The 15,056-nt window shown below is 38.1% G+C and overlaps 1 protein-coding gene across 1 annotated transcript in view; it reads left to right on the top strand.

Moving 5' to 3' along the window:
- Positions 1-15,056, top strand: part of RELN (reelin) — a 525,441-nt gene that overhangs the window by 476,834 nt on the left and 33,551 nt on the right. The window contains exons 47-49 of the mRNA XM_082631643.1: positions 8,970-9,110; positions 10,606-10,783; positions 13,141-13,334. Of these exons, the coding sequence (XP_082487769.1) occupies positions 8,970-9,110; positions 10,606-10,783; positions 13,141-13,334 (513 nt within the window). The remainder of the gene's footprint in view (positions 1-8,969; positions 9,111-10,605; positions 10,784-13,140; positions 13,335-15,056) is intronic.

The following is a 15,056-nucleotide window of genomic DNA, read 5'->3' as shown; positions in this document are numbered from 1 at the left end:
TCCCTATCCCACCCCTCTAGGTGGTCCCAAAGCACCGAGCTGATGTCCCTGTGCTATGCAGCTACTTCCCACTAGCTATCTATTCTACATTTGGTAGTGTATATATGTCCATGCCACTCTCTCACTTTGTCCCAGCTTACCCTTCCCCCTCCCCGTGTCCTCAAGTCCATACTCTACATCTGTGTCTTTATTCCTGTCCTACCCCTAGGTTCGTGAGAGCCATTTTTTTTTTATTCCGTATATATGTGTTACCATATGGTATTTGTTTTCCTCTTTCTGACTTACTTCACTCTCTGTGACAGACTCTAGGTCCATCCACCTCACTACAAATAACTCAATTTCATTTCTTTTTATGGCTAACATTCCATTGTATATATGTGCCACATCTTCTTTATCCATTCATCTGTCAGTGGACACTTAGGTTGCTGCCATGTCCTGGCTACTGTAAATAGAGCTGCAGTGAACATTGTGGTACATGACTCTTTCTGAATTAGGGATTTCTCAGGGTATATGCCCAGTAGTGGGGTTGCTGAGTCATATGGTAGTTCTATTTTTAATTTTTTAAGGAACCTCCATACTGTTCTCCATAGTGACTGTATCAATTTACATTCCCACCAACAGTGCAAGAGGGTTCCCTTTTCTCCACACCCTCTCCAGCATTTATTGTTTGTAGATTTTTTGATGATGGCCATTTTGACTGGTGTGAGGTGATACCTCACTGTAGTTTTGATTTGCATTTCTCTAATGATTAGTGATGTTGAGCATTCTTTAATGTGTTTGTTGGCAATCTGTATATCTTCTTTGGAGAATGTCTTTTCGGTCTTCTGCCCATTTTTGGATTGGGTTACTTGTTTTTTTGATATTGAGCTGCATGAGCTGCTTGTATATTTTAGAGATTAATCCTTTGTCAGTTGCTTCATTTGCAAATATTCTCTCCCGTTCTGAGGGTTGTCTTTTCATCTTGTTTATGGCTTCCTTTGCTGTGCAAAAGCACTTAAAAAAGCACTTAAAGTTTCATTAGGTACCATTAATTTATTTTTGTCTTTATTTCAGTTTCTCAAGGAGGTGGGTCAAAAAGAATCTTGCTGTGATTTATGTCATAGAGTGTTCTGCCTATGTTTTCCTCTAAGAGTTTTATAGTGTCTGGCCTTACATTTAGGTCTTTATTCCAGTTTGAGTTTATTTTTGTGTATGGTGTTCGGGAGTGTTCTAATTTCATTCTTTTGCATGTAGCTGTCCAGTTTTCCCAGCACCACTTATTGAAGACGCTGTCTTTTCTCCATTATATATTCTCGCCTCCTTTATCTAAAGTAAGGTGACCATATGTGCATGGGTTTATCTCTGGGCTTTTTTTCCTGTTTTTGTTTTTGTTTTATCCTATATTTCTGTTTTTGTGCCAGTACCATACTGTCTTGATTACTGTAGCTTTGTAGTATAGCCTGAACTCAGCCTGATTCCTCCAGCTCCATTTTTCTTTCTCAAGATCACTTTGGCTATTTGGGGTCTTTTGTGTTTCCATACAAATTGTGAAATTTTTTTGTTCTAGTTCTATGAAAAATGCCATTGCTGTTTGATAGGGATTGCATTGAATCTGTAGATTGTTTTGGGTAGTATACTCATTTTCACAATGTTGATTCTTCCAATCCAAGAACATGGTATATCTCTCCATCTGTTTGTATCGTCTTTAATTTCTTTCATCACTTTCTTACAGTTTTCTACGTACAGGTCTTTTGTCTCCTTTGGTAGGTTTATTCCTAGGTATTTTATTCTTTCTGTTGCAATGGTAAATGGGAGTGTTTCCCCCATTTCTCTTTCAGATTTTTCATCATTAGTGTATAAGAATGCAAGAGACTTCTGTGCATTAATTTTGTATCCTGAAACTTTACCAAATCCATTGATTAGCTCTAGTAGTTTTCTGGTAGCATCTTTAGGATTTCTATGTGTAGTATCATGTCATCTGCAAGCAGTGACAGTTTTACTTCTTCTTTTCTGATTTGTATGCCTTTTTTGGGGGGGGTGGTGTGGACCATGTTTTTTTGCTTGTTTGTTTTTTTATTTTATTTTTTTAACATCTTTATTGGAGTGTAATTGCTTTACAACGGTGTATTTCTTTTTCTTCTCTGATTGCTGTGACTAAAACTTCCAAAACTATGTTGAATAATAGCGGTGAGAGTGGGCAACCTTGTCTTGTTCCTGATCTTAGTGGAAATGGTTTCAGTTTCTCACCAATGAGAATGATGTTGGCTGGGGGTTTGTCATATATGACCTGTATTGTGTTGAGGTAGATTCCCTCTATGCCTACATTCTGCAGAGTTTTTATCATAAATGGGTGTTGAATTTTGTTGAAAGCTTTTTCTGCATCTGCATTGAGATGATCATATGGTTTTTATCCTTCAGTTTGTTTATATGGTTTATCACACTGATTGATTTGTATATTGAAGAATCCTTGCATTCCTGGGATAAACCCCACATGTCATGGTGTATGATCCTTTAAATGTGCTGCTGGATTCTGTTTGCTAGTATTTTGTTGAGGATTTTTACATCTATGTTCATCAGTGATATTGGCCTGTAGTTTTCTTTTTTTGTGACATCTTTGTCTGGTGTTGGTATCAGGGTGATGGTGGCCTTGTAGAATGAGTTTGGGAGTGTTCCTCCCTCTGCTATATTTTGGAAGAGTTTGAGAAGGATAGGTGTTATCTCTTCTCTAAATATTTGATCACATTCACCTGTAGAACCAGCTGGTCCTGGGCTCTTGTTTGTTGGAAGATTTTTAATCACAGTTTCAACTTCATTACTTATGATTGGTGTGTTCATATTTTCTATTTCTTCGTGATTCAGTCTTGGAAGGTTGTGCTTTTCTAAGAATTTGTCCATTTCTTCCAGGTTGTCCATTTTATTGGCATATAGTTGCTTGTAGTAATCTCTTATGATCCTTTGTATTTCTGCAGTATCAGTTGTTACTTCTCCTTTTTCATTTCTATTTCTGTTGATTTGAGTCTTCTCCCTTTTTTTTCTTGAGGAGTCTAGCTTATAGTTTTATCAATTTTGTTTATCTTCTCAAAGAACCAGCTTTTAGTTTTATTGACCTTTGCTATTGTTTCCTTCATTTCTTTTTCATTTATTTCTGATCTGATCCTTATGCTTTCTTTCCTTCTGCTGACTTTGGGGTTTTTTGTTTGTTTGTTTCTCTAATTGCTTTAGGTGTAAGGTTAGGTTGTTTATTTGAGATTTTTCTTGTTTCTTGAGGTAGGATTGTATTGCTATAAACTTCCCTCTTAGAACTGCTTTTGCTGCGTCCCATAAGTTTTGGGTCATCATGTTTTCATTGTCATTTGTTTCTAGGTATTTTTTTATTTCCTCTTTGATTTCTTCAGTGATCTCTTGGTTATTTAGTAGCATATTGTTTACCTCCATGTGTTTGTATTTTTTAGTTTTTTTCCTGTAATTGATATCTACTCTCATAGTGTTGTGGTCAGAAAACATACTTGATACGATTTCAATTTTCTTAAATTTACTAAGGCTTGATTTGTGACCCAAGATATGATCTATCCTGGAGAATGTTCCATGAGCACTTAAGAAGAAAGTTCATTCTGTTGTTTTGGGATGGAATGTCCTATAAATATCAATTAAGTCCATCTTGTTTAGTGTATCATTTAAAGCTTGTGTTTCCTTATTTATTTTCATTTTGGATGATCTGTCCATTGGTGAAAGTGGGGTGTTGAAGTCCCCTACTATGATTATGTTACTGTCGATTTCCCCTTTTATGGCTGTTAGCATTTGCCTTATGTATTGAGGTGCTCCTATGTTGGGTGCATAAATATTTACAGTTGTTATATCTTCTTCTTGGATTGATCCCTTGATCATTATGTAGTGTCCTTCTTTGTCTCTTGTAATAGTCTTTATTTTAAAGTCTATTTTGTCTGATATGAGAATTGCTACTCCAGATTTCTTTTGATTTCCATTTGCATGGAATATCCTTTTCCATCCCCTCACTTTCTACCTGTATGTGTCCCTAAGTCTTAAGTTAGTCTCTTGTAGACAGCATATATACAGGTCTTGTTCTTGTATCCATTCAGCCAGTCTGTGTCTTTTGGTTGGAGCATTTAATCCATTTGCATTTAAGGTAATTATTGACATGTATGTTCCTGTTACCATTTTCTTAATTGTTTTGGGTTTGTTTTTGTAGGTCTTTTCCTTCTCTTGTGTTTCCTGCCTACAGAAGTTCCTTTAGCATTTGTTGTAAAGCTGGCTTGATGGTGCTGAAGTCTCTTAACTTTTGCTTGTCTGTAAAGGTTTTAATTTCTCCATCAAGTCTGAATGAGATCCTGGCTGGAAGGGTAATCTTATTTGTAGGTTTTTCCCTTTCATCTCTTTAAATATGTCATGCCACTCCTTTCTGGCTTGCAGAGTTTCTGCTGAAAGATTAGCTGTTAACCTTCTGGGGATTCCCGTATATGTTATTTGTTGCTTTTCCCTTGCTGCTTTTAATATTTTTTCTTTGTATTTAATTTTTGATAGTTTGATTAATATGTGTCTTGGCATGTTTCTCCTTGGATTTTCCTGTATGGGACTCTCTACGTTTCCTGGACTTGCTTGACTATTTCCATTCCCATGTTACGGAAGTTTTCAATGACAATGTCTTAAAATATTTTCTCAGACACTTTCTTTTTCTCTTCTTCTTCTTGGACCCCTATAATTTGAATATGTTGGTGCATTTAGTGTTGTCCCAGAGGTCTCTGAGACTGTCCTCAATTCTTTTCATTCTTTTTTCTTTATTCTGCTCTGCGGTAGTTATTTCCACTATTTTATCTTCCAGGTCACTTATCCGTTCTTCTGCCTCAGTTATTCTGCTACTGATTTCATTTTTAATTTCATTTATTGTGTTGTTCATCATTGTTTGTTTGCTCTTTAGTTCTTCTAGGTCCTTGTTAAATGTTTCTTGTATTTTCTCCATTCTGTTTCCAAGATTTTTGATCATCTTTACTATCATTACTCTGAATTCTTTTTCAGGTAGACTGCCTATTTCCTCTACATTTGTTTGGTCTGGTGGGTTTTTACCTTGCTCCTTCATCTGCTGCACATTTCTCTGTCTTCTTATTTTGTATAACTTACTGTGTTTGGGGTCTCCTTTTCACAGGCTGCAGGTTCATTGTTCCCGTTGTTTTTGGTGTCTGCCCCCAGTGGGTGAGGCTGGTTCAGTGGCTTGTGTAGGCTTCCTGTTGTAGGGTACTGGTGCCTTTGTTCTAGTGGGTGGGGCTGGATCTTGTCTTTCTGGTGGGCAGGGCCACCACATGCTAGGCAGCTCTGCCATCCTCCACTCCTAGGAAGATCTCCCCCGCCTTTAACAATCATCAAATCACTGCCCTCTCCACCACTGACCCCCAGCCCCTGCCCGACCACTCTCAAGACGTCTCCTATTTGATTCTTTCTGGCCACCTTTATTGCTGCCAATTAAACATTCTTTCAGTAAAGGTTTATGAAGCCCCATCTGTAGGAGTCACCAACAGTAAAATGGTAATTAAGGAGAATAATCCAACAGAGGAAACTATGCATGAATAGTTTATAAATAAAACGTGATAAGAGCTTTAATAAAAGGTGATGGATTTGTCAGAATGGCCATCATCAAAAAATCTACAAATAATAAATGCTGGAGAGGATGTGGAGAAAAGGGAACCCTCCTACTCTGTTGGTCAGAATATAAATTGGTGCAGCCACTATGGAGAACAGTATGGAGTTTCCTTAAAAAACTAAAAACAGAGCTACCATGTGATCCAGCAATCCCACTCCTGGGCATACATCTGGAAAAGACGAAAACTCTCATTCAAAAAGATACATGCACCCTAATGTTCATAACAGCACTATTACAATATCCAAGGCATGGAAGCAACCTAAATGCTCATTGACAGATGAATAGATGAAGAAGATGTGAGATATATATATATACAATGGGATATTACTCAGCCATAAAGAAGAATGAAATAATGCCACTTGCAGCAACATGGATGGACCAGAAGGTTATCATACTAAGTGAAATATGTCAGAAAGAGAAAGACAAATATCATATGGAATCGCTTATATGTGGAATCTTAAAAAATGATACAAATGAACTTATTTACAAAAGAGAAATAAACTCACAGACATAGAAAACAAATTTATGGTTATCAAAGGGAAAGGGAGGGGGGAGAGATAAATTAGGAATTTGGGAGTAACAGATACACACTACTATGTATAAAATAGATTTTAAAAAGTACCTACCGGGGCTTCCCTGGTGGTGCAGTGGTTGAGAGTCCACCTGCCGATGCAAGGAACTCGGGTTCATGCCCCAGTCTGGGAAGATCCCACATGCCACAGAGCGGCTGGGCCTGTGAGCCATGGCCGCTGAGCCTGCGCATGCGGAGCCTGTGCTCCGCAACAGGAGAGGCCACAACAGTGAGAGGCCCGCATACCGCAAAAAAAAAAAAAGTACCTACTGTATAGCACAGGAGACTGTAGTCAATATCTTATAATAAACTATAATGGAAAAGAATATGAAAAAGAACATATAAGATGTTACAGAAAAGCCCAAATGAATATTTTGGCCAACCCAATATACATATATATATATGTGTGTATATATATATATATATATATATATATATATATATATAACTGAATATATGTATATAAACTGAATCACTTTGCGTACACGTGAAACATTGTATATCAACTATACTTCAATTTTAAAAAAATTTAAAGGTAATGGAGCATATATAAAATATTAGGGGAACAAGGAAATATTATTACTTGCCCACTATCTATGCACACTGAAGATATAAAACAATATTCCTTGAAGGAATACAGAGATATTTCCTGCCCTTCAGAAAAATATAATCTAAAAGACAGAATAAGTATGTTAAGTGTTGACTTGTTATTAAAATCCAAGTAATGGTGTGCTATGGAAAATACGATATTCCTCTATGTTATTTATAAGATGTTGCTGCATGTACCAGGCATAGCTATTAATAAACTTAGTCTTTAAAAATTATAAAAATTAACTGATGATCAGAGCACTGAGTTACACAGCCACAGCAGGGGCATCTTCATATTACTTACTCTGAGAATACCCGCTCCCTGCACCTTAGAGCACCTACTAAGTGCTAGGTGCTGTACACTGAGTGTATAATGTTAAACAAAAGGAGATTCACCCTGCTCCCTTACAACTTTTCTGAGGAAGAGACAGACATTTAAGAAATACATATGCAAACAAATATATGACTACAGTTGTGATAAATACTATGAAAGGAAAAGAACCATTTGCTATGGAAGAAATGTAGTTTTTAAAGGGATCTGAAAGAATATTTCTCTATGAGGACCTAACATTCCCTCTGAGACCTGAAGGACACACAGAGGTTAACCGGGCAGAAAGGAAAAACATGCCAGCAGAAGGCAAGAAAGAGTTGGAGGAGCTTCAGGAGCTGAGAGGAGGAGCCGGGCTCCAGAAGGGAGGTGAGGGACCAGAGGAGAGGGCTCAGCTCCGGCAGAGCCTTGTGGGCCAAGGAGGAGCTTGGGATTGAAGTTAAATGCAATAGCAAGTGACAGGAGGGTATTAGGTAGATGTTTCTCTGCTGAGACGAACAGATGGGAGCTGGCGAGCAAGACAGGTTATGGAGAAATGAGTGCATAGATGCTCAGCAAACAGATATCAAACTGAACGATTTATTTTCAGAGTGAAGATTTGAGTTTTGTTGTTTCTTTTCTATTTTCTAAACTTAATATAAATGTGTTCAGTTGGAAAATTTTAAATCCTTGCTGTTATTTGGTCTTTGGCCCTGCCTAAAACAGGTATCTTTCAGTCAAGTGGTTAGCATATCTCTTAATGAGAAAAGTATATAAATCCATAAAACAAGAGTTGCTTTGGCTAATTATTTCCTCCAAGGTCTTTGAATGTTCAAGCTCACTTGAGCCTCAGGCATTGTTTGGATTTTACTGCCATCTAGTGTCCCTAAACACATAAGTTTATTTGTCCTTATGAACAAGACTCTCCCCCAAGCTGTGCAAATGAGCAAATATATATTCTCCAGAATGGGAGAATCCCTGTTTGGGTTTTATTTACATTGCATTTAAATCAATATAAGATAAGTCTGGTCTTACTATCCTCTCTCTTCTCTGTCCAATTATCTTATCTAGGGTTTCACTGATCCTTCTGATATACACCCCCAGTCTTCCTAAGGCTCTCATTGTGAGAATTCCTCATAATTGCTGAGCAGTGTGCCTCCTGTACAAAAGTGTCTGGCCTTAGGGAGCACGTAGGAGTTGAAATCCTCTCCCCAACTCAAATGCAGAGGGGTTATGGCTGCTCAAGGACAAACATCATTCCCTAAAATGCAAATACAACTTGGCAGCAGCCCTGTTGTCCCTCCACAATGATTTCCACACAAAATTTAGGGCTCACTGGTCCCATGAGGCTACTGATTTTAGCATTCATTTTAGTATCTGTTTTAGTCTGTTTTCACAAGGCTCAGAAAGCTCATTGGCCTAAAATATTGGGTTGGCCCAAAATTTCTTCAGCTTTTAAGTAAAAATAAAAGACACATTTTTTCATTTTCGCCAAGAACTTTATTGAACAACGTATTCACCGTTTTGTTCCACTACATTCTGCCATGCTGATACGACAGCTGTCCCAGTACAATCTAACAAAATTGTTTCAAATGAAGTTAAAGACAACTAAGCGGTACTAGAGCCATCTTACGGAAAAAAACGAATGAATTTCTCAGCCAACACAGTATATTCTCAAGCTATTGCAGTTCAGTTTGGTTTGGTTTTCTTAATCAAAGTTTGGCAAAGAATTGGCCATAATGAGTACATTTTTCGGAACACAAGTGAGGACGTACGTGCATTTGTGTACACTCCTCCATGCACTTGTTCAAACATACCAGAACACGTTCTCTTGTCCATCACATCCTTCATTATAATTCTCTTTTTCTTCAAAGGTCCCAAGCCACTCGTTTCCGTTGGCATCAACCAGCTCCTTTTGACAAGCAGCAGACGTGGGCAATAGATAATGTCTATATCGGGGATGGCTGCACAGATATGTGCAGTGGCCATGGAAGGTGCATCCAAGGAAACTGTGTGTAAGTAGGTTTTTTTTCTTCCTTTTACAGAAAGTTCCTGACTCACTTTCCGGCCAGGAGATTTTTCTGAAACCGTTTTTTTAATCACTTCCAAGCTGCTTTAGGTTATATTGATACATTTTTCCTGAAATCTGACCTTGAGCTAACTATGGAGTTTATGGCTATCTTTGTTCTTGCTTAGAGATTAGGAACTGAACAATAGCTATCTTGTAGGGAGAAGGCTGAGTTATAATTGACTTGTTTTATTTTCTTCTATGTTTCTGTGATATGAGCCTTGAAAAAGACATTAGAAGAAGTTCAGGAGTTCAATATGTTCTGACTGAAAATAATACATCCTAAGTATTTTTCTCACTTAGGTCTGAATGTATGTAGTGATATGCGTTACTTGTGGTTTCAGTGGTATTCCTGTGGTATTTGCATAAGGAAGTATATAAATGCCTGATCAATTTGCCAGGTGTATTTGATGGAGAGACCTACAATTTTACTCAGAGAGCCTTAGTATCTTTGGAAGGATCTAAATAAAGAGAGAGAGAGAGAGAGAGAGAGAGAGAGAGAGAGAGAGTGTGTGTGTGTGTGTGTGTGTGTGTGTTGTGTACTACGGGGCTCTGGGCTTTATTTTCAAAGACTCTGCTGTTCGATGGGGTACTATGAATGAAAATGCTGATAGAGAATTCAGTTCCTTCTCCACTAATCCCTGTACACCTGGGGAGTCTTTCCTTTGATTAATGATTCTAGCCCATATCCAGCACGACCTCTGAGATCCCGGAGCCTCCCAGTCCTATATTCATATTTCCTCCAACACTGAACAGGGAATTCACTTCTGTGGTCAGAGATGGCAGATGCTATCCAAAGTACCCTCTGCTGTTTGGAACATGGCCTCTTGGATTCCTGATTGGCTCAAAGCCTCTATTAAAAAGACCAGTTTCGGGCTTCCCTGGTGGCGCAGTGGTTGAGAGTCCTCCTGCTGATGCAGGGGACACGGGTTCGTGCCCCAGTCCAGGAAGATCCCACATGCCGCGGAGCGGCTAGGCCCGTGAGCCATGGCCGCTGAGCCTGCACGTCTGGAGCCTGTGCTCCGCAACAGGAGAGGCCACAACAGTGAGAAGCCCATGTACCACAAAAAAAAAAAAAAAAAAAAAAGACCAGTTTCATAAATTATTAGGACCAACCAGTTTACTTTGGTAGCTGCAATTACTTATCAGCCATCCAGAGCTGTGTCATGCAGGGACAGGGCTTTAGTAAATTCTTTCAAATTGCTTCTCTCTCCACCTGTAAGCCCAAGTCACTACTTTAGGAAAGCATAGAGGCAGTTAATTCACAGCTTATTTCTAACCTAAAGCACTGTTAAGGAGAGCAGGTGAATTCCAGCAAGCTCTGTGAAGATAACCTTTCATCATCTTGGACTAGGAAAAGGAGTTGGCTTCGCTAATTTGAGAGAACACTTGCAGGGGCTTTGTTTGATGTTGACTTTTCTTTTCTCTTTCTCCACTCCCAGCTGTGACGAGCAGTGGGGTGGCCTGTACTGTGATGAGCCCCAGACCTCCCTTCCAACCCAACTCAAAGACAACTTCAATCGGGCCCCATCCAACCAGAACTGGCTGACTGTGAATGGAGGGAAATTAAGTACTGTGTGTGGAGCTGTGGCTTCGGGAATGGCTCTGCATTTCAGTGGGGTTAGTGTTTGGCTGCTGTTTATTCATTTCTGCATCCTCTGAGTTCCCCCCCAAAAAGTCAAGTCTCTTTTGAAGTTTAATTTGCAAATCAGGATGCAGAGTTAGACACTCCAAATGCACAACCCTGATGTGAACTCACAACTTTCTACAAATCAGAAAATGCTAATTATTTTCAACACTTTCCAATCACAAATTAGCTGCGACAATTTAATTATGCAGGGTAGTGTCGGCACAGGCATATTTAAGTACACATTTAAAAAGGACTTAAATGAATTTCCACCCTGGGATAGAGAGCTTGCACAATGTGTGAGGGTCTTCCACCTGAATGATGCTCTAATTGAAAATTCCTGAGCTTGCAACAGATTTGGGATTTAGGGAGCCAAAAATCTGGAAAATGAGCTTCAGTTTCCTGAATTTATTAACAATAATTAATCCCTTATGTAAATTATCCAAGAAAGAGTAATTGTTAGTAATTACTAAACGTGTATTTTTAGCAGATTATTTTATGAATGGTAGCAGCAACGTTAGAAAATTGCTTTGAGAAATTTCATAGTCATTATGCATTGCTGCCAAAGATGACTTGTTTAAAAGTAGAATTTCTCCAGTACTATAATTAAATACCCTTTACAGGCAATTTAATTTTTAAAAATTACAAATTCACTATCAGTTCGTTACTGCCCTACCACGTCCTACCTTAGAGTTTACGTTTGTGCCAATGAAATATACTAGTATTTTAGCCCAAGAGTAGCAAGAAGACATACATTATGTTGGATTTTTATAATCATCAACAGTGATTAAGAATGTAGTGTTTCATGAAAGAATGCTCAGCATCATTAATCATTAGAGAAATGCAAATCAAAACTACAATGAGATATCATCTCACACCGGTCGGAATGGCCATCATCAAAAAATCTAGAAACAGTAAATGCTGGAGAGGATGTGGAGAAAAGGGAACCCTCTTGCACTGTTAGTGGGAATGTGAATTGATACAGCCACTATGGAGAACAGTATGGAGGTTCCTTAAAAAACTAAAAATAGAACTACCATATGGCCCAGCAATCCCACTACTGGGCATATACCCTGAGAAAACCAGAATTCAAAAAAAGTCATGTACCAAAATGTTCATTGCAGCTCTATTTACAATAGCCAGGACATGGAAGAAACCTAAGTGTCCATCAGCAGATGAATGGATAAAGATGTGGCACATATATACAATGGAATATTACTCAGCCATAAAAAGAAATGAAATTGAGTTATTTGTAGTGAGGTGGATGGACCTATAGTCTGTCATACAGAGTAAAGTAAGTCAGAAAGAGAAAAACAAATACCGTATGCTCACACATATATATGGAATCTAAGGAAAAAAAAAAAGTTCATGAAGAACCTAGGGGCAAGATGGGAATAAAGACACAGACCTACTAGAGAATGGACTTGAGGATACGGGGAGGGGGAAGGGTAAGCTGGGACGGAGTGAGAGAGTGGCATGGACATATATACACTACCAAATGTAAAATAGATAGCTAGTGGGAAGCAGCCGCATAGCACAGGGAGATCAGCTCGGTGCTTAGTGACCACCTAGAGGGGTGGGTTAGGGAGGGTGGGAGGGAGGGAGACGCAAGAGGGAAGAGATATGGGAACATATGTATATGTATAACTGATTCACTTTGTTATAAAGTAGAAACTAACACACCATTGTAAAGCATTTATACTCCAATAAAGATGTTAAAAAAAAAAAAAAAGAATGCAGTGTTCACAGTACTCCTCCTAGCTTAGATGGAACTCTAAGAGGCCTAGTTTTCTTCATAGTTTCAACTAAGAAATGACTCTGTTAATGAATTAATATAGAAAACATTAAAATCAACTATAAAAGTTTAAAAAGCTTACAACTAATATTGCTAATTATAATTAAGTTGTATTACATTTTTGGACATCATTTTTAAATTTCATATTAAAATAGTCATCTCAGTGTACTATTTTATTAATAGCTGATACCTTTTTAAAAATCTAAAGGATACCTATAAATAGCTAGTAATAATTTAATAAAAATATAGAATAGTTACTTAATTTCAGCTCTCCTATTGCTTAGAAGAAAATAGAAGAGAATCTCTTTAGACTACATTGCCCTTTGTAAGTAAATTCTAATACTGAAATTTCAAAGTTCAGCATATATTTGCTGTGTACCTACTGTGTGCTAAAGGCAATAGTAGGAGTTAGTATAATAGGAGAGATAAGAAAATCATTATTGCAATACTGTGTGACTTGTATTGCAAAAGAAAGGATGGAAGCCAGAGAATACCTAGAACCTGTAATGATGATTCCTTATCACCGTGTTGTTGCATTCTGCTTCTTTTCCTTAGGGTTGCAGTCGGCTCTTGGTCACAGTGGATCTAAACCTCACTAATTCTGAGTTTATCCAATTTTACTTCATGTATGGATGCCTGATCACACCAAACAACCGTAACCAAGGTGTTCTCTTGGAATATTCTGTCAATGGAGGCATTACCTGGAACCTGCTAATGGAAATCTTCTATGACCAGTACAGTAAACCTGGGTTTGTATTCTATTTTATCTCTTATAACTAGTATGTTGAGCAAAGATGCTTAGTAAGACCTGCCAGCAATCCATCACAGGGACCACAGGGGACCTGGACCACACTCACCAGTAGAGGATGCCTCTGAGACCAACACGAAGACAAGGTTTCTGAGCTACATAAACAGCTGGTTTGGGGTTTTTATTTCAAAAAAAACTAGTTTGTGAATCCGCAAATAAAATAAAATACACAATCACAATGCCAATAATGAATAGACCCACTGTAAAAACTCATATAAATTAATGAATATATGATAATTAATTTCAACAGCATTTTGGGAAAGTGGAAACAGAAAAGTAATTTATTTGTTTGTTTATATAGTGTTCACTCCATTTTAGAGAATTGGGGGCTAGAAAATAAACGCAAAATGTAAATATCCTTAAGAAGCCTAGAGTCTATTTTTAAATTCCTTATTGAAAAACCCTGAAGAAACACAATGTATGGGTCATGTTTTAAGAATATACTCTTGAAGGGCAAAAAACAATTGCGGCTGATTAGAAAAGTCCCAAGGTTGTTACAAAGGAAAAGAGCATATTTATTAAAGTAGGAGGAGGAGAATAGGGAAGAGGAAGGTGATATAGGAGAGAAAGAGAGAAGGAGAGAAGGTGGGAGGCGAGCAGAGCAGAGGGGTGGGGAGGGCTGACGGCAGCCCAGTGAAGAAACAGAATAAATAAAAGGAGAAACGTAGATAATCTCAGTGCACGGCAAACCAGGTACAAGCTAAATATTACGTAAAATAAAAACAATCAAGAACCTTGTAAATGATCATTTAAATTCAACGATCGGTCAAGGATATGTTCAGCTGTGAATTACAGAAAACCTAAAATAACGTAAAAGGTGTTTTTTTTCCTCTCTTATGTAAGTTAGATCCAGAAGGAAGTAACCCAGAGCTGCTACAGCGGCTCCACCAGGACCAGAGACCCAGGTTCCTTCTAACTGGTACTTCCGCCACACTCAACGCTTTGGTCTGAGAGGACCCCCATTCCAGCCTGCAGGCAGGAGGATGGGGCAAGAGCAGTGTGCTGGCTCTCTTTAAGGACACTTCCTAACAGTTGTCCACACTTCCTTTCACATTCTAATAGCCAGAACTTAGTCACAGAGACACACCCAGATGCAAGGCAGTCTGGACATAAGCAAAAGTTCTGCCATAAGCAAAAGTTTTAAATACTGCACTTGCATTAAAGTTGGACACCAGTAAAGGATTCCAGATAGAAACTAAGTGGTACACAGTGTAATAGTGCAAAAAAATGTGCTCACCTATTAGTAGGAGATAGTAGGCAAGGCAAGTAAACTGTTTATGGAGAAAGTTATAATGACTCTCACATATGAGTTCCTGAACACTTTAACAGCATAATACACAGGGAGAAGGAAGTTATGTTTCTGTAGGGTAAAAGCATAACTGTCTAATCCACTTTAGTTCTCTGAAGGAGAAACAAATTCACCAAGGTAGGAACAGTGGTCATAATTTATTTACACTTTTCGGCAGCCTTGGATAAATTTCCACTCCAAAGGTTTTTAAAATGTGGTCAAGGATTTATCAGGAAAGAGAAATGAAGATAAAAGATTGTTGCTCTGGATAAAGAAGTGTGATTGTGTGTCCCTCCAGGAACGGATAGATTTCTGATGTTATTTAATACTTTTTAAAATGTTAATTACACATGCCAATTCAAAGGAAAAAAATTA

Source organism: Mesoplodon mirus (genome assembly GCF_964341445.2).
Source record: "Mesoplodon mirus genome assembly, chromosome: 9".
In the NCBI taxonomy this organism is placed as follows: Eukaryota; Metazoa; Chordata; class Mammalia; order Artiodactyla; family Ziphiidae; genus Mesoplodon; species Mesoplodon mirus.
Note: the sequence above shows the minus strand (reverse complement) of the source record. Positions and strands in the feature narration are given on the sequence as shown.